The sequence below is a fragment of the Primulina eburnea genome, chromosome 2 (genome assembly GCF_022965805.1).
Source record: "Primulina eburnea isolate SZY01 chromosome 2, ASM2296580v1, whole genome shotgun sequence".
NCBI lineage: Eukaryota > Viridiplantae > Streptophyta > Magnoliopsida > Lamiales > Gesneriaceae > Primulina > Primulina eburnea.
The window spans coordinates 40,133,591-40,156,270 of NC_133102.1; the positions used below are offsets into that span (position 1 = coordinate 40,133,591).

Consider the following 22,680-nt stretch of genomic DNA (forward strand, 5'->3'; position numbering starts at 1 on the left):
ATGATGAACAAATGAGGGATGAGATTTCAAAGTTAAATCCCTCACACTCAAGAAAGTATGTAGAATAATTTTTCAGGTTCAAGTATTGAAGAATATTTCATTTGAAGAGAGAGAGAGATCACTCACAGAAAAAAAGTGACATATTTTATTGAATAGTTGAGTTATAATGTTTACATAAAGACACTAAAGATTGTGTTTGTAATCTTGGCATAAGGGACGTTAAAAATTATGCGGATTATGAGGTGTGGTCTACAATTGATTGTGTGCTAGAAATTTAGACCAGGCAATTGATAAGTCCTAATTCAAAGTGAGTTTGTACAGAGGGTTGTATAAATTAATATCATATAGTGGAAATCTTCTGCAATTGAAGAAGATGTGACGTAAGAGTTGTTAATATCCGAATATACATAAAAAAAATTATGAATTTTTATTTATCACATTTAATTATCATTATTGTTTTGGTAGACATTGTTGAAACATTATTATGTGTTCCTTCAAATAACAAAATGTTGTATACAAAGTGTTTGAGCACTAAAAAAAGCTATACATTTTCAAGCCGCTCACTAAGCATACGCTCGCTCAATAGTTAATATCAGATCTTCTAAGGATCATCATTGTGCTACTTCATCAACTCATGCCATTACAAGCTATATGTTGGTTTTGTTATTAAGTAGTCGGTGACTCGATGATTTTTAAACAACCAAAGTAGTAATGTGCTTACAAAGAATTTTAATTTAGGCATTATATAAGTCCTATTTGAAGTGAGTTGTAATTCGACATTGTAAAATCAAAGTCTTTTAGTTGAAACATTCCTAAGTGGAAGAAGGGACGACGTAAGAGCTTGAGCCTCTGAACATCCATAAAAATCCTTGTGTCATTTGCATTACGGATTTACTTTCAGTTGTTGATTTTTTTTCAATCGTTGGTACTTATTGAGATGATATTGTAAATATATATTTAACACTAGTATTATTGGACTTTTCATCTTTTAGTGGGTCAGTAAACTAAACGTTCAAGGATACTTGTTTTAACAGTCAAAAAATTGTTAGAATTGTTAGAACAGCTCGAGTTTAAGGAAAAGTTTTTATAGAGTTTATAAACTCACTTCTAAACGCTAAACCACTTCATATAAATACTATAAAATATATTGTTTCCAAAAGATCTTATGTAAATCTTTTAAAAGAAAAAAATATTATTCACCTAACTCTTTTAAAAGTAAAATATTTTGAAGTATTTATTGATTAGTTCTAAACATATTTTCGATCGTAACATAATCAGTTATAACAAACTATTAAACCGGCTTTCAATTAAGTATATATATATATATATATATTTGCATTTTCTTGTGAAAGAAGGCGTGTGTTTGGCTACATGACGTTAATTTGCAAATGAGAAACGCAGGGAAGATTGGTGGCTACAAGCTATTTCATGCTAATTCTACATAAAACCGCCGTCGTTTGACTCCACACACTTTCCTCCCATTATTATATTTATTTTAACCACACAAATTAAGAAGCATCCTATCTTGTCAAAAAAAAAAAAAAGACATAAGCATCCTACCTTTTAAAATCATTTACTAAGTTCTCAAATTCAGGATGAAAATATCAAGTTAAAGAACCAATTTTAATAAGTCATTATTCAAATTAAATTTTTTTATAAAAATCATTTACTATTTTTATAAACTTGCAAAAAATCATTAATTTTGAAACTTAAATATTGAAATTTGAACCTATTTCTATTCAACTAAAAGTTTAATGTAATATTCGCAATAGATCGGAGAGTTGATGAAGGTCCCTATTGTATTGCATTTATACGATATGAAACAATCGTTCAAGACGGTGACACATGCTCTGACGAAATTTTCTATTTCATCTTCTACATTTTTATTTTGGGTGTCGAGTGATTTTCTGTTCTGGCTTGACAAACTTGTAACTGATGACTTTTGATTATTGAACAAATAATACAAGTTTTCTCGTAAAAAAAAATTCCCTAAATCGTCCGTATACATACATATATATACGTACATATATACATTCGGTGATACCAGCATATGCTTAACACACTAAACACAAATATATAAAGCTCATCCTTCACTGTCCAATTCACAGTTTCTCTCATCACTCTACACTTTCTCATACTTCCAACTCACTACAACTGTTCTTTTCTTGCCAACTTTTTCAATTATATATTCGGTTTTTCTTGCTGCAATTGTTTGCAACTTTCAATTGGACTGATGAATATGGAAAGCATGGAAGAGTTTGCAGGCTCCAGCGATCAAATCGTCGTCAAAGGGAAACGGACCAAGCGACCAAGGCCATCGTACTCCACCACGTCAAGCGGCGGAGATGGCGGAGGTGGAGAGATTTGGTCAACGGTTTCATCTCCCACAACCTCTAGTGGAATATCAACTAGCACGGAGGAAGACGAGGATATGGCTAACTGTTTGATTCTGTTGGCACGAGGTGGGTTTCCTCCGGGAGAAATGGCGGCGCCGGAGAAATTTGTCAGCCGGAAATTCACGGAGATGTCCGCAACAGCAAACGGATCGAAAGTGGGAATCTTCGTTTACGAGTGTAAAACTTGCAGCAGAACTTTTCCATCGTTTCAAGCATTGGGTGGGCATCGAGCCAGCCACAAGAAACCTAAATCCGCCGCAGAGAATGATCGCAAAAAGCCCCTCCCTGCAGATGATGATCAAGAGGAAGAAGAAGGGAAGTTCGCTGGTCTTAATCATATCATAGCTCCTCCAACTTCATCTGAATTAATGAACCACAAAACCTTACAACTCGGGAACAAGCCAAAAATCCATGAGTGTTCCATTTGTGGGTCGGAGTTTGCGTCTGGCCAAGCATTAGGAGGCCACATGAGGAGGCACAGATCCGCTACTAATACGGCACAGCCGCCTGACGTCAGCGAGAAACCAAGAAAAAATATGTTAGCATTGGACCTCAACCTGCCAGCGCCGCCAGAAGATGATCACCGGGAGACAAACTTGAACCAGTTCCCGGCGAACCAGCAGCGGCGTCTTGTATTTTCCGCCGCGACGCTGGTGGATTGCCACTACTAGAAGGGGAAGCATCGAGGGTTGACATTAATGTGAATAATAATTACTTTGTTTAGTTACCACATAATACATTTTTTTTAAATTACACAAAAATTACAAGTGTTGTTATTCATTAATAAATGTAATTAATTCTTCGAAACCATTTTTTAATTTGAAGTTGAATTCTTTGAGTGAACTAGCGGTTACAATTCATGGTTGCCTTTCCTTCACGAAAAGTGAGTGATGAGGGCATCTTTTAATGTTAATATATATATATATATATATATATATATATATATATATATATATATATTTGAACATTTTTCGTACATCATCAACATTTTTGTAAGTATCGTTAAGATGATATTCACGTATTTGATATATAATTTTATGCGATTGTCTATAGTACTTGTCCATGGAGTAAAAATGCATACGCAAACTCATTTCTTAAAACAATAACAAGATTTTACATTAAATATATTTAGCTCAATATTTTTTTTGCATATATATATATATATTTATATTTATATATATATATATATATATATATATATATATATATATATATATATATTTGGTTGGGGAGTTAAAAGGATGAGAGTGGATGGTCATGGCTAGGGTTGGGCATAAGAAGCACCACAACCAAAAGGCATGGATTAGGTTCTTTGTGTATTTTGATTAAAAACAAAGCTAAGTTGGAGATTGCTTGGGTGTCTTTTTCATTAAATGACAAAGAATAAATGGATAGGAAAGATGGGTTGTTAACTTGCCAATCCCATGTGTATCCATCTGTATTTTTTTTAAATTAATTTATATACTTGTTATCATTTTCATTCATTCCCTATTAAAAAAAAATTGTAAAATAAATAACTCCAAGATTATTATTATTTTTATTGTGATGATTAAATGTCCACTAGTCATGTCATATGCTGACATTTATCATATTCTAAGAGTCAACAAAATTATATATATAAATTACATAAATAAATTATTTAAAAACTTGACATATATAAAATTTAAAAGGGTATGTGTTGTTATGTTTAATCACTCACTTCATGATCACTAGTAGCTCTCACTCCACCAATTCACACCTAATAATTCAACCAAATTATTCCTAACTTTTCAAGTTTGCTTAACTAACTAATTAATCTATTGCCTACTTGCCATCACCCAAAAAAACAATCGAAATTAAAGAAATCTAATTATTTATAATCTCTTAACAAGAAAATCTCACTTTATTATAAACCCAAAATATATTTATAAATCTTATAATAATTACAACTAAGCGATTACTTCATTATGGATCGATTAAGCTTAATTTATACTTAATAGTGGTTGGATCAAGTTACAATATTTATAATTATCAACGAGCACAAATTAAAGAGACGTGATAGGTGGTTGGGTGGATTAATAAAGTGAGTTGGCTAATTTATTTTAGAAGGGGTGTTTATTATGTGCACGTTTTGTGATTATTGTTAAGCCTAGCATGTGGACACGTTGCGTGACATTTCCAAATGCTTGCGAGGAAATACAAGGAGGAAATTATAAGGTTAATATTACTACTAAAGTAGCACATGCGGTGGGCTCAAACATATGAAATAGGAAAGTAGGAGATTGATTAATCAGTGTACGATTAATATTTACACATAGAATACATGTATATGTTGTGTTTATATTGAAATTTTTATTTGGAGAAAATGATTTGAAATAAAAGAAGATTTTTTAACAATTTATTTCAAATGAAAATCATTTTGGACATTTGAAATACACCATATATAATTATAATTAATTTTTTTTATCAATTTTTATTAGAATAGTTTAACATGATGTAGAGTGTTTTAGGATTAAAAAAATAATAATTTAGAAGGAGGTGAATAAATTACTATACAAATATGACAAATAATGCAAAATTTAAACTACGTTAAGAGCTCAAGTTGATATTCCAATTAAATCGAGAAAATGGGCTATTGTAATACTAAGTGCGGAAAAAACTCAAAGTATTAAGTGAATAAGATATGAGTTTAATAGATTAGTCTGAGTAAATGACTGAACAACACAAGCAATGACAGATAAGACATATGATATGACTGAAAATAAAAAGAGGCCATTTTGTTTATGGAAGTTCGAAAACTAAACTTCTACATCTACTTTATTCTATTTCCAAAATGATTCCATTAGAAAATTTGATCCGTACAACTCTTTCTACAAACTCGCTTCAGCTCAATTCACTAACTCTATTGAGTTGAAAATCCTAGTAACTCTTTCTTAACGCAATATGTTCAAAAATATGCTTCTGACAATTACAAAGATTCTCACAGTATAATAAAGCTAGTGTATACAAATGATAAGTGAGAACAAAGTGTGCACAATATGATCCTTAATTGATCTTATAGAAATTTGTGTGTTTTCAAATCAACTTATGATAAATCTGTTTGAGAGATGTGTTAGAACATTTCATGTTCGAAATATTCATTTTGATGTTCGGAAGTTTCTAATGATTTTACCTAAGTGTACAGAAACTGGAACTAATCAATTATCGAGCCAAAACTGAAGCTATCGAGACGCAAACCTGAAAGCATTAATTGATCGCCCAAACTGAACCAGTTCAACTGAAATATCAAAAGACTAGTTCAACTGAATGTCCAGCTGATAGTCAGTTCAGCAGAAGAACTTCAGAAGCTCGGCCAGCTGATGAAGAGCTCAACTGATGAAGAGTCCAGCTCAATGTTTTCAAAACCGGACCGGACCGGCCGGTTGGACCGGTTCAACCGTGAACCGGCCTCCAGACCGGTCCGGACATAAATAAAAACCCGGAAAACAGGTTTAACCGGAAAAAACCGGTTAAAACCCGGTTCAACCGGAAAAACCGGAAACCGGCCGGTCTTCAGGAACCGGCCGGGTCTGTGAGATTATAAAAAAAATTGCCCAGAGATCGGCGACGGTTATTTCAAAAACCGTCGCTATATAGCGACGGTTAAAGAATAACCGTCGCTATGTAGCGACGGTTTTTTTAAAACCGTCGCTAAATAGCGACGGTTATAAAAAACTTGATGTTTGCTACATTTTTTATAATTAATCTTGATGTTTACTTGGACACTTTCAGCTGACCAGTTCAACTGAAGCAGCGAAATCAATGCAGCTGACATGTCAAATAATTTTACCGAACCAGTTCAAGATCAGTTCAACTGACCAGTTCAGAACATCAGTTAGGAATCAATCAGTTTGCAGAACATGACAAGCTTATTCAATGAAATCCATATCTGCGCACTGAGGAAAGCTTTTGTCCAGTCAAAAGACAATAATAGAGGTTGCAACAGTGCTTAAATCCAAAACGTTGTCAAAATTCTGGATTGTAAGCTGTCAGTTTATTTTCTTTGGTCTTATCATTGCCCTCACACAATTGTGTGAGTTTCTCCAAGATTTCCTTTGATGTGGAACAAGTTTTAATTTTTGCAAACATATTCTTATCCAAAGTTTTATAAAGGATATATTTGGCGACGTTGTCAAGGTTCGCCTTCTTCTTGTTCTCAGTTTTCCAATCAGATCGATGCTTTTCCACCATTTGGGGAGCACCTTCAATTATAGCCATAGCTGGATTGAGTTTCAAGATCTCCATAGGCCCATCATTAATGACATACCATATGTCATCGTCATAGGCTGCTAAATGTACCTGCATACGATTTTTCCAGTCATCGTAATCCTTTTTGGAAAACATATGAATCTTGTTAAATGATGCCATATTGATTTTAGAAATCAACATTCAAGAAAACCATCTCTGATATCTCTTGTTAAAATTGGGAAAGAGTATAGATGGAGGGATGAATAAACTCTTTAAAAATCGTTGATTTTAAAAGTTGTTTTCAAACATTTTAAGGTGGTGGAATTTTTTTTCAAACGGTTAGAAATATGAACAACTTGAAAAGTGTGAAAAACAGTTCAAATTTCTATTGATAGCTTCAACCGGTTGGCTGACTTTTTAACAAGAAAATGTTTGAATGTAAGTGATCGTGGAAAGTAAAGACACATGATTTTTAGGGATGTTCGGAAATGAAACTCCAATGTCATCCCTTCTTTTTATTTAGGAAGGATTCCACCAAAAGACTTTGGCTTTACAAACTTATTGAAACAGCCCATTTCAATAAGAAGTTATCACACTGCCTGTTTTGGAACTCTTAGTTCTGGATTTTAAGAACCATCGGTTCACCAAACAACACAATCAATCAAATAACCAAAGTTTACTGATGTAAAGAAAACAGTATGTTTTAGTAGCATGAAGATGATCCTTGAATGATCAGATATGTTTATGTTGAGTGCGTGCTTGATGAGCGATGAAGTATATGAACTTTAGGTGCGCTCAAAATCTTCAAGTATGCAAACTTAATAATATAGCAATCGCGCGGTTTTAAAGCTTAGTTGATTGATGTAAGTTCTGCATTCTTCAACTCTTCTTTTATAAGATATCATTCCAATGGTCGAAAAAATGTGTAATGTGAACTTGTAGTGTAAGGTCCAAAATTTAAAATGACATAATCCAACTGCATGCGAATATAGGGAAAATGGGAAATAGCTAATTAAATGAATTTAATTTCCTAATTAATTATGTTTGATATGTTTATATGGTTATGAAGTAGTTTTCTGCATGAATGCATGTAAAATGTATTTTTTATAAAATAAAGTTATTCGAGATGCGATCGAGGACCGGAGGCCGATGACTGAAAAATGGAAAATATTTTTATTAAATATTTATTTTTAATTATTTAAAATAAGGTTGATGCTTTATAATATTTTAATATTAAGGAGTTTTAAAGTGATTTTATGTGCCGAGACGTAAATTTTAACTATATTCGATTTTCAACTAAAATATGAATTTTTCGTGAACTCGGCTAATAATTTCACGAAATTTCCTAAACGAAATATTTTAAAAATACACTAATGAGCTTAATGGGTCTAGTATATCATACTATTGGGCCCAAGCTTACTCTACACATTTTTATTAAAATAAATAAGCCCAAAACCCCACCCCAAAACCCTAAAAGCACACGCCCCATTCCCCTAAACCTCACAAACACTCTCCCATCAGCATAACACACGGCTCACACGAAAATCTTCAAGGCAAGACATCGGTTTTTGCAAAAGAAATTCAACCAAGGTTCTTCATTGTCGTTCTTCCCATCTCAATGTAATTGCCGTGCGTAAAATAAGCAAAGGCACATCATAAATCTTTCTTTTCTCATCTATCACATCCTAATATGTGTTTAATTATTTTTTTCATGAAAAACATGATTTCTTTATGGAAATTTTCGTTTTTATGTATAGACACAGGAATAAGGTATGATTTATGTTCCAAAAACTTGATATATTATTGCATGAAGGGGCTGCCATGTTAAAGGATCAAGGAGGCAAGTTTTTCCATGAGTTTAAGAGTCCTTAGACGCCAAGACGTAGACTGCATGTGAATTGGAACCAAGCTAAATTAAAAATTGCATGATTGGGCACAAGGGTTTGGTTAAGAGGGAACCACGGCTCATGGTTAGGCCAGGGCTTGACCAGTGCCGAGGATGGACATGTTTGGGTGTGTGGAGGAGTACTAGCCACGCTAGGACTCAAGCTCGACGGCTAGGGAAGAGCCCATGCACATTGGAACTCTTCTCAAGCCACCCGAGAGCAACATCTGGTACGATAGGTTATGGCTCGGCCAAGGTGGTCAGGGCTAGGTCACAGAGAAGTCTAGGGTTGGTCCAGAGGGTGAGGTCTTGGGTGGTGGCCTGGGCGAGGAGTCCTAGTTGAGTTAGAGTCCAAAGGCGTGAAGGAAAGAGCTCGCGCAGGCTTTTTGTCTTCGTGCAGGAGGTTGCAGCGGGCTAGGGGCTGGTTCGAGGAGTCATGGCTTGTCAGCATGGTCCATAGGTGATCTGGGTAGAGTTTGGCTCGAAGAAAATGCAACATGGCTCAAAGGTTCTAGTAAGGGTTCAGTTTTTAGGGTTTTCATTGGTTAAGGGTTGAACCGTGGTCCACGGGGGATGAATCACGGTTCACGAGGGTAATTTAAGCATAAAAAGTCTATGTTTAAAATTTGGGAAGAAAATATTAAAGTTTGAATTTATTCGGGAATTAAACGCCTCACGAACTAATAATTATGAAATAAAATAAAAGCCTCGTTTTTAAGCTAAATAAAAATATCAGAAAATTATATTAAGCTTAAATAATTATTTAGGATGGTCTAGAGTCAATGAAAGTAAGAAAAAGTTAAAATATAGAAATTTTACGTCTAGGGATAAAAAGGTCATTTTATATTGAAGATGGGTAGGCGGCGGCATGGCAGTGCCCCGAATGCTATAATATATGATAAAATGATTAATTTTAATGGTTAAGGTATTTTATGATAAACTGTTGAGGCTAAAAGATGTGTTGCATGCTTGATTTAAAAAAAAAATGATATTTATATGCATGATTGTTATAAGTGATGAAAATATGAAACGTTGGAGGAGGTGAGGTAATTGTGACTATTATGATGTTATGATGATATTATTGGGAATATCGTGAGGGAAAAGGCTCCAGAGCCAGCTCATTTACGGGAGAAGGTTTCAGAGAGATCCCGTCCATGAAGAAGGCTCAAGAAGGAGTCCGACGATCATATTTCCATATAATGATGATAGGCCAAGGCTCAGTTGACGGGTGAGAGTTTCACTGATGTCTCTGCCGCCCAGTACTACTATTACATGTAGATGGAAGTCACATTAACGATCTGAATTCAATAAAAGGAAAATGTATATGTTTATGATAAAAAAGAAAATGTTTATGATGACCCATGAAAAGAATATTTTATTCATTTATTATTTTGTTAAATTGATAATATCAATTTAAAATTTTGCCTTTCTAGATTAAGAGATTTTATTTGATTTATTTCTAGATTATAATCTTTTGCTTGATTTATTTCTAAATGATAAGATCCTGATTGATTTATCTATAGATATTATATAATTTGTTTTAATATGATTTTTATCTCCAAGATATTTTATCTTTGTTTGAAAGAGTTTTATGACTAACGAAAATATTATTTCTATATTTTCTAGGACTTTTTTTCTAGGTCAAGCAAGGAATATAAATAAGTGAGCTTCACAAACCGTACAAGGGGTGGAGAAGGGAGAGAAGATTGTGTGATTCCAGAGACTTTTCAGAGAGTTGGTAGAGAGAAGGCTTTTAGAGAGAGAAGAGGAAGGAGAGAGTTGTAGAGAGAGAAGAGACTTTGGAGAGAGAAAAGGCTTTCTATGATCGGTGATCACTTTTGCTGGGGCTTTTCATGTGAGCCTTTTGGTGTGAGCTCTTGAGAGAATCGGCTAAGGAGTTCTGGCATAGAAGAATATACGATAGCCGAGCCAATTTTGATTAGACATTTTTGTGTGATCGGTTGATCACTTTACAGCGTAGGAGAGCCGCTGGATTTTTCTGAACACACAGAGAGTTCAGATATTGAAGATTTGTGTATTGAAGATTTTGTGTGATTGACTAACATATACCGTGTTGCTGATTGGTGTTGCCAACACTCAAGAACAACACCGACGCAGAGTGTTGGTCGAAGAGTGGTTTTGTTTGGTTTAAGCAATACGTGTTTTCGGTTTATGCATCTATTTTTTAGGTGTTTTATTTTGATGCATTTTAATTCCTTGGAGTGTCAAAGAATTTAGTTTTGTTTTTCTCACTAGTATTGTTTTGGTGTAAATGATTTACATAATTTTTCTAGTGAATTTTTTGTCATGAGGCATCGCACAAGTATTCGTACTTGTGCATAATTTAAATATGGTGTTAATTTATTAAAGTTATATTTGTGTGTTAAATACTTAATTTCTGCTGCCGTGTTGTGTACAGTGTTGACAACACCGGACACAACACTAACTTCTGATACACACACTATAATGTTTTAATTTATTTCTGTGCAACAATTCCTTACAAGTTGTATCAGAGCCAACGCTTGATACACTAAGTGATTGATTCTGGTTTATTATTGTTTTTGTTTGCAGGAAATTTAACAGAGTTTCAATAGACGTACTGTCTACAAACACTGCTGTTTTAAAGGAAAAATGCTGGCTGCAAGTCAACCCGCACGGTGTTGCCTCTGGTGTTGCAACACCGGGCCGCAACACCACTTCAAAATCCTTGTGTTTCAATGCTAAATCTCATAATGACTCAGGTAATCATGAAATCCAAGATACTGATTCTGATGATCTCACATTGGAAAGTGTGCAGGCTATGTATGAAGAGCTATACGAAGATTGGATCAAAAGAAATAAAATAAATTTAATCCTCACCGAGGAGAATACTGATCTGAAAGAATGTGTGTCTCGACTTGAAGTTGTGCTTAGCAAGAAGGATCTTGAACTGTGCAAAGTCAAGGATGAGCTTGAGAAGTCCTCAAAAACTCTTGAAAAATTCAACTCAAGTTCAACAAAACTTGACTCGATGCTAATGATGGGAAATGACATCGTTAACCCTCATGTGAAGAATCTGTCAGTCTCAAAGCTAGTCTCGGAACAAAGGCCGAAACAAATCAGAGTCTCCTCGTCTCCTTTGAAAGTTAATCCTCCAGTGAAGATGTCACAAACAAAGAAATCATGGTCAACTTCTGAACCAAAGCAAAGAAAGCGCCACTTTATTTGCCACTACTATCATAAGCCAGGTCACATCAAACCTTTCTGTTTTAAGCTGAGAAATGACTGGCATGCAAATCGGGTGTTGCCCACTGTGTTGTCCAACACCAGGCACGACACAGTAGCCAAGAAACCTCATGTGAAGAAAGTTTGGGTACCAAAAGCTGTTATTCATTGCAATGTCATTTATACTTCTTTAAAAACTAACATTGAAGGTGCATGGTACTTTGACAGTGGGTGCTCACACCACATGACCGGTTCTAAAGAACACCTCACGGATTATGTTGAAGTAAAAAGTGGGCGTGTAACCTATGGTGGTGGTGCCAAAGGAAGAATTGTAGGCAACGGAACCCTGAATTTGATGGCCTTCCTGAACTTCATAATGTTTTGCTCGTTGAAGGACTTAATTCGAACTTGATAAGCATAAGTCAACTTTGTGACGATGATTTACATGTTAAGTTCAACAAAAATAAATGTGAAGTTCTTAATGATGCTAATGTTTGTGTAATGTTAGGTACTCGGTCTGCTGACAATTGCTATCTGGTGGGAGAAGGTGATAAGTGTCGAAGTGCCACGGTGAGTGATATGAACCTATGGCACCAAAAATTGGGACATGTTAGCTTCAAGACTTTGAAGAATGTGTAAGTTTGACGATGTGAGAGGTTTACCCAATCTGAGCTCAGGTAATACATATCTATGTGGACCATGTCAAAAAGGTAAACAAACCCGTGTTGCACACCCAGTGTTGCAACACTTTGGGACAACACGGTGTCTTGAACTTCTGCACATGGATCTAATGGGTCCAATGGATGTTGAGAGCTTGGGTGGTAAGAAATATTCGTTTGTTTGTGTTGATGATTTTTTGCATTTTACTTGGGTAAGTTTTCTTAGAGAAAAATCTGATACATTTGATGCTTTTAAGAAGTTGCATGCTAGGATAACAAATCTGTATGATATGAGGGTGGTTAAAATAAGAACTGATCATAGTGAGGAGTTCGAAAATTCTCATTTTGTTTCTTTGTGTCATAAGAAAGGTATCAGTCATGAATATTCATCTCCGAAGACCCCTCAAAAAATCGGCATAGCTGAAAGGAAAAATTGAATCCTCCTAGAAATGGCTCGGGTCATGCTTAGTTCCAAGAATGTGTCAAAATGTTTTTGGGCCGAAGCTTTAAATACAGCATGTCACATTTCCAACCGCGTTTATTTAAGGAGTGGTTCTACAATGACTTCATATGAGATTATCATGGGAAGAAGACCAAACCTTAAATATTTTCATACTTTTGGATGTGTATGTTATGTGCTGAATGATAGAGATCATCTAGCTAAATTTGATTCAAAAAGTGTTAAATGTCTTTTTCTTGGATACTCTACTAATGGTCGTGCTTATCGTGTATTTAATCTGAGAACTAAGACTACAATGGAATCAATTAACGTTGTGTTTGATGATCTTGCAGATCTGAAAATTAATACACCGGAGGCTGATGTAGAAGAATTGCTGGATATAAGTGAGGACACTGACCAGAAACAATGTTGAGTCTGGTGTTGAGACCAGTGAAGCAACACCAAGCACAACACCGTCTCTGAACCAAACAGAAATTGTGGATAGTGATAACGACGATAATGATGATGTGGTGATCAATAGTGAAAGAGAAATTCCCAACAAGATTCAGAAGAATCATCCATCATCACAAATCATTGGTGAATTACATGATGGTGTGCAAACAAGAAACAAAGAAAATGTGGACTACCGCAAAATGATTGGTTTAATCAGCATGAGCTCCACGTTTTCCCAGCCTATGTCAGTCAACCTAAGGGATTTGAAGATCCTCACCACATGGATCATGTCTACAAATTGAAGAAGGCCCTGTATGGACTGAAACATGCTCCATGGGCATGGTACGGTAGGTTAGCTGACAATCTGATAAGCTTGGGCTTCAAACGAGGTGAGGTTAACAAAACTCTTTTCATTCAAAAACTGAAATATGATATTTTGATCTGTCAAATGTAAGTAGATGATATTATTTTCAGTGCTTCATCTCAAATGTTTGTGAATAACTCTGTGGATTGCATGTCATCACAATTCGAAATAAGCATGGTAGGAGAACTAACTTTCTTTCTTGGATTACAAGTTAAGCAATTACATGATGATATATTGTGACAACTCAAGTGTTATAGACATTTATAAGAATTATGTTCAACATTCTCGAACAAAACACATAGACATAAAACGTCACTTTATTCGAGATTTGGTTGAAAAAGGCATAATTCGACTGGAATTTGTTAGGACTGAGAATCAACTGGCTGATATATTCACGAAACCTTTGGACTTTGAGAGATTTTCCAATATTCGGAAGTCTCTCAGCATGTACGTACAATAATCACACACATGTTGTCATTGGTGTTGCAAACACCGGTGACAACACCATTTTTGCATGTCTATTTTTAGGATGCTAGGCATATTGCATAATCATAAACATTGAATCATTGTATTTTTTGTTAGAGTAAGAGCATATATGTTTTGTTACAGTTGAATACCTGATAATTACTCTTGCTTGTTTTCATTTATCCTTGCAATCTTTCCTTACTCTCGTGATTTCTTTGTGCGTTTTTGTGCGTAACTCCTGATATACCTCTATAATTTTCTCTCATATTCTACAAGTGGTTGAGTAGATGGTGCTTTTGGAAGTTGGCTTACATTCTGGCCAAAAAAGGGGAGTAGGAGAACCAAAAATGACACATAAGAAGATAAAGGATGAATACTTATGTTCTGTCTGTAATGTTGTTTTTGGGTCGCTCTTATATTTGGTTGCATGATTATTGAATTTTTCTTTCGTATGTCTCCTTATGTTTTCAGGTGTTCTAACGATGGTGTTGACAACACTGTCAACAACACCAGTGCTCTAACATGTCTAAATTCAGGGGGAGGATGAATTTTGACTCAGGGGGAGACACACTCTAATGCAGGGGAGCTTTAACTGACTGCGATGCTTACCAAGATTATCATTTTTGGATTTTTTGTCCAGAAAGACAAAAAGGGGGAGATTGAAAGGAATTTTTTATTCCTTTATTACTTTTGCCAAATTGATAATATCAATTTAAGATTTTGCCTTTCTAGATTAAGAGATTTTATTTGATTTATTTCTAGATTATAATCTTTTGCTTGATTTATCTCTAGATGATAAGATCCTGATTGATTTATCTATAGATATTATATGATTTGTTTTTAATATGATTTTTATCTCCAAGATATTTTATCCTTGTTTGAAAGAGTTTTATGACTAATGAAAATATTATTTCTATAATTTCTAGGACTTTTTTTTTCTAGGTCAAGCAAGGAATATAAATAAGTGAGCTTCACAAACCGTACAGGGGGTGGAGAAGGGAGAAAAAAGATTTGTGTGATTCCAGAGACTTTTTAGAGAGTTGGTAGATAGAAGGCTTTTAGAGAGAGAAGAGGAAGGAGAGAGTTGTAGAGAGAGAAAAGGTTTTGGAGAGAGAAAAGGCTTTCTATGATCGGTGATCACTTTTGCTGGGGCTTTTCATGTGAGTCTTTTGGTGTGAGCTCTTGAGAGAATCGGCTAAGGAGTTATGGCATAGAAGAATATACGATAGCCGAGCCAATTTTGATGAGACATTTTTGTGTGATCGGTTGATCACCTTACAGCGTAGGAGTGCCGCTGGATTTTTCTGAACACACAGAGAGTTCAGATATTGAAGATTTGTGTATTGAAGATTTTGTGTGATTGACTCACATATACCATGTTGCTGATTAGGTGTTGCCAACACTCAAGAACAACACCTGACGCAGAGTGTTGGTCGAAGAGTGGTTTTGTTTGGTTTAAGCAATACGTGTTTTCGGTTTATGCATCTAGTTTTTATGTGTTTTATTTTGATGCATTTTAATTCCTTGGAGTGTCAAGGAATTTAGTTTTGTTTTTCTCACTAGTATTGTTTTGATGTAAACGATTTACATAATTTTTCTAGTGAATTTTTTGTCATGAGGCATCGCACAAGTATTCTTACTTGTGCATAATTTAAATCTGGTGTTAATTTATTAAAGTTATATTTGTGTGTTAAATACTTAATTTCCGCTGCCGTGTTGTGTACAGTGTTGACAACACCAGACACAACACTAACTTCTGATACACACACTATAATGTTTTAATTTATTTCCTGTACAACAATCCTTACAACCCAAATTAAAAATCTGTCTAAAAAAATATGACCCATGAAACCGTCTTCCATGAATTTTAATATCAAATGTACTTCGTAACATTTTTGCTAGCAAATAACAATTGATTGTGCCGCAAAGTTTGATTAGTCGAAAAAGGTTCCCGCTCATCCCACAATTCATCTCTTCCGTAGATTTCCATCTTCATCGACGGTCCACATCAAAATCACACCCAAAATTAGAGCCAATCAAAACACACAGCCGAATTCCCGTGCGAAATAACATCTCCACCGTGAATGTTATCTTAATCAACGGTTCAAGACAATTATCCGCGTCTCTTTCAAATCCTCCAGTAATATTTCTACTCCTCCTCGATATAAGACCCTCTTGAATTCATTCTCTTCTACACTCCATCAGCTCATCTCTTTGCCAAAAATCTCTTTGCACACCCAATCGCAGAAATGGGAGCCAAAGGTGAGAAAAAGCCAGCGGAGAAGAAGCCCGTGGAGGAGAAGAAGACCGCCGACAAAGTCCCAGCCGCCGAGAAGAAGCCCAAGGCCGGAAAGAAACTCCCCAAAGACGCCGCCTTGGCCGCCGCCGGGGACAAGAAGAAGAAGAAGGCGAAAAGAGGTGTGGAGACTTATAAGATGTATATTTTCAAGGTCCTGAAGCAAGTTCATCCAGACATCGGGATTTCCAGCAAAGCAATGGGGATCATGAACAGCTTCATCAACGACATCTTCGAGAAGCTTGCTCAGGAATCGGCCCGATTGGCGAGGTACAACAAGAAGCCCACTATTACTTCGAGGGAGATTCAGACTTCTGTGAGATTGGTCCTGCCCGGTGAGCTCGCGAAGCATGCTGTTTCTGAGGGAACCAAAGCTGTGACCAAGTTCACTAGTTCTTGATTTCGGAATATAATGGTGTAAATTCTAACTTTTGTTAGTTTTTATGGGTATTTAATGATTAATGAATGCTTGATTTTACTGCTCTTTTGGTATCTTAATTTTTCCTCCTTTGCAATCAAATTTTACTTTGCAATCAAAATTTTAAAAAATGGAATTTCATGAATTTTTTTGCGTCGGTCAATATTTAAAAATCGAAGTCCTATTTTCAATCACGCGAGAAAGCGAGTTTAGTGCGATTCGACTTCTGGTGTATTAAAACAACAATAAAGTTATGTGCTTACAGCCTACAGGCTTCTTTTTCCAGAATTTCAAGATTGATTTTATTTTCACACTATTTTGAACATATTAAATAAATCCTCATAATGCATTTTTTTTTTATTTTGACATAAATAATTAATGAATTTAATAACATTTCTACTCACACTATTTTCTATTGATTATTAAAAAATTAAATAGCTTTGTTGTATATTGATTTAAATGATGGCAAGAACCCGAATCGAATAGTCTCGGTACGAATTGGTTTCAGATCACTTTTTATTAGACGCCAATCACATTTTTGTGAAGTCAATTTTTATATTTTCTTTTAATAAAAAATTCAATTGATATTTAAATTTGATTTTTCGAAAATCCATAAAAATCTAGAGTATTCAAAATTTCTGTAGATTTTGATAATTCATACATAATTTTTTAAATATAAACCTTTTAAGCATGAGATACAACGGTAAAATATATAAAAGAAATTATTTTAACTCAATTTATGTTGCGTTTGGAATTTGGATTGAAATATATAGATTTGAGAAATTTTGGAAAAGAAAGATAAGAAATTTTTTGTGCTGGAATAAATTTAAAATCCACTACAATGACTCAAAATTAATTAATTAGAATTTGAAATCAGTTCTCATCCCAAACAAACCGTTTGTTAAAATCGAGAGATTGATTTACAATGTGTGAATAAACCATCACAATAAGTTTGAATATTAATTTGGTTGGGTTAGTAACACTGAATAATAACTTTTGTTGATTGGATATCTATAATCCAAATCTATAATCCAACAATTTAATATTATGTAGAGAAAAAGTTAAATGAGACGTTTTGAACAATAAAAATGACAAGACTAATCAGACAATTATGCTATCAAATTTAAGTAGTAAATGAACAAAAAGATATTTATGGATGATCGAAAATTGAATAACTCTTAAATCATTCGTTCTTCCACTCAGGAAAGATTCCACTAAAATAATTTGATAATTACAAGCAATTTGCAATTACACACTCCAAAAAAACTTCATTCTTAGAAAAAAGACCAATAAGACGTTTACTTTCAATTTCAAATATTTTTCAAAAAAATATACGAGCACGAATTGATAATCAATGATTAGATATAATAAGCTCTTGAGTGTGTATTGTAAGAAAACTTTCTTACAGGATCAATAAGTCTCTCAAGAACTTAATACTCATAATAATGCATGTAAATCAGAAATTGTAAGTGTATTTGAAAGTTCATTGAAATGATCTATTTATAGGCTTCGATCTGAACATTCCTAATTTTTCAATTTGATAGTCGTTTCCAAATAGAGAGATCGTTGTGTCATGTTATCGTCTTTTCTGATAGATAATACATTTTGAATATTGCAAATTGACTATGACATTTGACGGAAAAAGACTATTGATATGAAAAATTTTATTCGATAAGTCAAGTGGGATTTTATCCTTCAAGGAATGATACCAGAGGCGGATGTAGAGGAGGGCTATACTGGGTTGTAGCCCAATCCATTTTTTTTAATACTTAAAGTAAAATTTCAGTCCAGCCCAGCAACAACAACAACTTCTCCTAATTTTCACGCCGTCTTCACAAAATTTGGGATTCTTTTTTGTTGGCCAGTCACCGTAGTTGTTCATTTGCTTGTTCTTCCTAAATCCCAAGATTCGGTCCATCTTCCTAAGGTACAAGTTAGCATATCATATTTTTCATAATGACTTCTTACATTCTGTATTTTATTTTTTAATGTAATTCATAAATTACTTTTCCAAAATTTTTAATAATTTTCTTCTTATTTTTTTTTAAAAAGCAACGAGCAGCTTTATTAACGAGAAAGAAAAGAGAAGAATAGATGATGAAAATGAATAGGAAATATGACTTTCACAATAATAGAAGTTAAAGTTATTTTTTTTAAAGAAAGTACAGAATTTAATATAAATTCAACATCTGAACAACATATATGGGTGCATGTATAGTTAAATAATAATTGTCGATAATTGTTGTTCATTTGTTGAGTTATTGATTGCCTATTACTATTTTATTTGTTTGATAATTATTTTATTACTTGTTTAGGATTATAACTTGAACTATTTCAAAATGGAACATCAATATGCTGCAAAGAAAAGAAAAACATTTATATCCTCTTTCTTTAAGAAGAGAGATCGTCAAGCTAGTGAAGATACTTCAATTTCTACAGGTCCTTACTATGCAACATCAATATAGTGAAAGTCTTCTATCTCCCAATACCCAAATTCCTTCATGTTCCTCTCCTAAAGACGATCACCGTTCATCATCTAATTGTATTGAACGAGATCTGGAAAAAAGAAAACACAGATGTGAATATCATGTTAATGTACGAGAAGAGATAAGACGTTCATATCTAAATACGAGGCCTTATCAACCAGATATGTTGGAGTATCCAGGTACAAAATGCACAAAAGATGTTTATGGATGATAGAAAATTGAATAACTCTTAAATCATTCGTTCTTCCACTCAAGAAGGATTCCACTTAAAATAATTTGATAATTACAAGCAATTTGCAATTACACACTTCAGCATCTCTTGCCTATTGAAACTCCAAAAAAACTTCATTCTTAGAACAAAAAGACCAATAAGACGTTTACTTTCAATTTCAAATATTTCTCAAAAAAATATATTAGCACGAATTGATAATCAATGATTAGATATAAGCTCTTAAGTGTGTATTGTAAGAAAACTTTCTTACAGGATCAATAAGTCTCTCAAGAACTTAATACTCATAATAATGCATGTAAATCAGAAAGTGTAAGTGTCTTTGAAAGTTCATCCAAATGATCTATTTATAGGCTTCGATCTGAACATGCCTAATTTTTCAATTTGATAGTCGTTTCCAAATAGAGAGATCGTTGTGTCATGTTATCGTCTTTTCTGATAGATAATACATTTTGAATATTGCGAATTGACTATGAAATTTGACGGAAAAAGACTATTGATATGAAAAATTTTAATCGATAATTCAAGGGGGATTTTATCCTTAACAAGGAATGATACCAGAGGCGGATATAGAGGAGGGCTATACTGGGTTGTAGCCCAATCCATTTTTTTAATACTTAAAGTAAAATTTCAGTCCAGCCCAGCAACAGCAACAACTTCTCCTAATTTTCACGCCGTCTTCACAAAATTTGGGATTTTTTTTGTTGGCCAGTCACCGTAGTTGTTCATTTGCTTGTTCTTCCTAAATCCCAAGATTCGGTCCATCTTCCTAAGGTACAAGTTAGCATATCATATTTTTCTTAATGACTTCTTGCACTTTGTATTTTACTTTTTAATGTAATTCATAAATTACTTTTCCAAAAATTTTAATAATTTTCTTCTTATTTTATTTTTTAAAAAACCAACGAGCAGCTTTATTAACGAGAAAGAAAAGAGAAGAATATGTGATGAAAATGAATAGGAAATATGACTTGCACAATAATGGGATGGAAATTAATTATGTAGAAGTTAAAGTTAATTTTTCAAAGAAAGTACAGAATTTAATATAAATTCAATATCTGAACAACATATATGGGTGCATGTATAGTTAAATAATAATTGTCGATAATTGTTGTTCATTTGTTGAGTTATTGATTGCCTATTACTATTTTATTTGTTTGATAATTATTTTATTACTTGTTTAGGATTATAACTTGAACTATTTCAAAATGGAACATCAATCTGCTGCAAAGAAAGGAAAAACATTTATATCCTCTTTCTTTAAGAAGAGAGATCGTCAAGCTATTGAAGATACTTCAATTCCTACGGTCTTTACTATGCAATATCAATCCAGTGAAAGTCTTCCATCTCCCAATACCCAAATTCCTTCATGTTCCTCTCCTAGAGACGATCATCAGTCATCATCTAATTGTATTGAACGAGATCCGGAAATAAAAGAAAACATATATGTGAATATCATGTTAATGTACGAGATGAGATAAGATGTTCATGTCTAAATATGTGGCCTTATCAACCAGATATGTTGGAGTATCCAGGTACAAAATTTGGAAGCCAGAATCGTCGTTTTCAGAAAAAATGGTTTCAGAAATTTTATTGGTTGGAGTATTCGCCTTCAACAAATAAGACATACTGTTTCTATTGTTTTCTTTTCCTGAATGATGTTAATTCATCTAATATCTCGGCGTTGGTCAATGAAGAATTTGACAATTGGAAAAGGGTAAACCAAAGAAAAACTTGTGTTTTTCTTGTCCATATTGGTTCTGCAGCTTCTTCTCCTCATACTATGTGTGAGAGAAAGGCTGAAAATTTGATGAGACCCTCGCAACATATTGATAAAGTGATGCATGCACAATCTAAATAGGAAAAAGAGAAAAATCGTCTACAGTTTGAGCACCTCAATTATAGCTGTTCGTTGGCTAGCACTTCAAGGTTTTGCGTTTAGAGGCAACGATGAATCTCTATCTTCATCTAATCGTGGAAATTTTCTTGAATTGGTGAAGGCTTTTGCAAAAATGTATACAGAAATTGATGAAGTTGTGCTTGAGAATGCTCCAAAAAATGCCCAATATATCGCTCCAGAAATTCAGAAAGAGATTTTACATATTATGACCAATAAAGTACGGTAGATGGTTCGTGAAGAAGTTGGAGATAAATACTTCTGTATCCTTGTTGATGAAGCCCGAGATATATCTAAACGAGAGCAAATGACCATTATATTGAGGTTTGCGAACATTCATGAGATTTTGACAGAAAAATTTTTTGCCATCAAAAGTGTTAGTGACACTACCTCAATGCATTTGAAAAATGAGATATCAAATGTTCTTGTTCATCATGATCTCCATATTAAGAAAATCAGAGGCCAAGGATATGATGGTGCTAACCATATGCGTGGAGCGTGGAAAGGACTTCAAGCATTATTTCTCAAAGATTGTCCCTATGCATACTATGTCCACTGTTTTAAACATCGTTTACAACTGAAAATGGTTTCTGCAGCTAAGAATGTTAGTGTTATTTGGAAATTCTTTTCTCATTTGGACAATATTGTTAATATTGTCACTTCTTCTACTAAGCACATTGCTGAATTACATACTGCACAAATAAATGAAATTGAGTATATGTTGTCAATTGGAGAACGTGATTCTGGAAGTGGCGCAAACCAGATTGGTAATTTGCAACGAGCAGGAGCTATTCGTTGGAGTTCTCACTATGATTCGGTAAAAAGCATTGATAGGTATATACTGCAACTTGCAAAGTTTTTGAAGTTCTTGGTGATCATTCTCCAAATGGAAGAGTTAAGGCTGAAGTTCGGGGGATTTACAGAAACATGGCAAGCTTTGAATTTGTGTTTATTTTGCACTTAATGCATAAAATTATGAAAACAACATATACTCTTTGTCAAATTTTTCAAAGAAAATCTCAAGATATTTTGACTACTATTACATTTGTCACTACTACCAAAACTAGCATTCAAGAATTTAGAGAATGTGGGTGGAACGAATTTCTTCAGGAAGATAAAATTTTTTGTTCAAGAAATGAAATTGATGTGCCTGACCTTGATTGTCTATATAAGATTGGACGTTTCTGTCGGCAAACTACAATAGAGAATCATTACCACTTTGATGTTTTTAATGTAGCAATAGATTTTATTTTGATGGAGTTAAATATTCGTTTCAATGAGTC

General features: G+C 34.0%; 4 protein-coding genes across 4 annotated transcripts; all 4 read left to right on the forward strand.

The window, feature by feature from the left end:
• The first annotated feature begins 2,048 nt into the window (after positions 1–2,048).
• LOC140824699 (zinc finger protein ZAT5) lies at positions 2,049–3,252 on the forward strand. The gene has a single exon (XM_073186244.1). The coding sequence runs from the start codon at positions 2,234–2,236 to the stop codon at positions 3,065–3,067; it is 834 nt and encodes a 277-aa protein (XP_073042345.1). The 5' UTR covers positions 2,049–2,233; the 3' UTR covers positions 3,068–3,252.
• Positions 3,253–16,251: 12,999 nt separating this feature from the next.
• On the forward strand, positions 16,252–16,851 carry LOC140824701 (histone H2B.3-like). The gene has a single exon (XM_073186245.1). It carries the CDS (start codon positions 16,321–16,323, stop codon positions 16,765–16,767), a length of 447 nt encoding a protein of 148 aa, XP_073042346.1. The 5' UTR covers positions 16,252–16,320; the 3' UTR covers positions 16,768–16,851.
• A 4,147-nt stretch (positions 16,852–20,998) lies between these two features.
• Positions 20,999–21,626, forward strand: LOC140824303 (uncharacterized). The gene is made up of 2 exons (XM_073185903.1): positions 20,999–21,285; positions 21,362–21,626. The coding sequence occupies exons 1-2, from the start codon at positions 20,999–21,001 to the stop codon at positions 21,624–21,626; spliced, it is 552 nt and encodes a 183-aa protein (XP_073042004.1).
• LOC140824304 (uncharacterized) lies at positions 21,627–22,361 on the forward strand. Its single transcript, XM_073185904.1, has one exon. The coding sequence runs from the start codon at positions 21,627–21,629 to the stop codon at positions 22,359–22,361; it is 735 nt and encodes a 244-aa protein (XP_073042005.1).
• The last annotated feature ends 319 nt before the right edge of the window (positions 22,362–22,680 follow it).

Bases quoted from the DNA above. Each gene is read 5' to 3' on its own strand.
- LOC140824304 (XM_073185904.1), top strand. From the start codon at position 21,627: ATGGTTCGTGAAGAAGTTGGAGATAAATACTTCTGTATCCTTGTTGAT.
- LOC140824701 (XM_073186245.1), top strand. From the start codon at position 16,321: ATGGGAGCCAAAGGTGAGAAAAAGCCAGCGGAGAAGAAGCCCGTGGAG.
- LOC140824303 (XM_073185903.1), top strand. From the start codon at position 20,999: ATGTGGCCTTATCAACCAGATATGTTGGAGTATCCAGGTACAAAATTT. The intron at 21,286-21,361 runs GTGTGAGAGAAA...CAATCTAAATAG, and splicing joins GCTTCTTCTCCTCATACTAT to GAAAAAGAGAAAAATCGTCT.
- LOC140824699 (XM_073186244.1), top strand. From the start codon at position 2,234: ATGAATATGGAAAGCATGGAAGAGTTTGCAGGCTCCAGCGATCAAATC.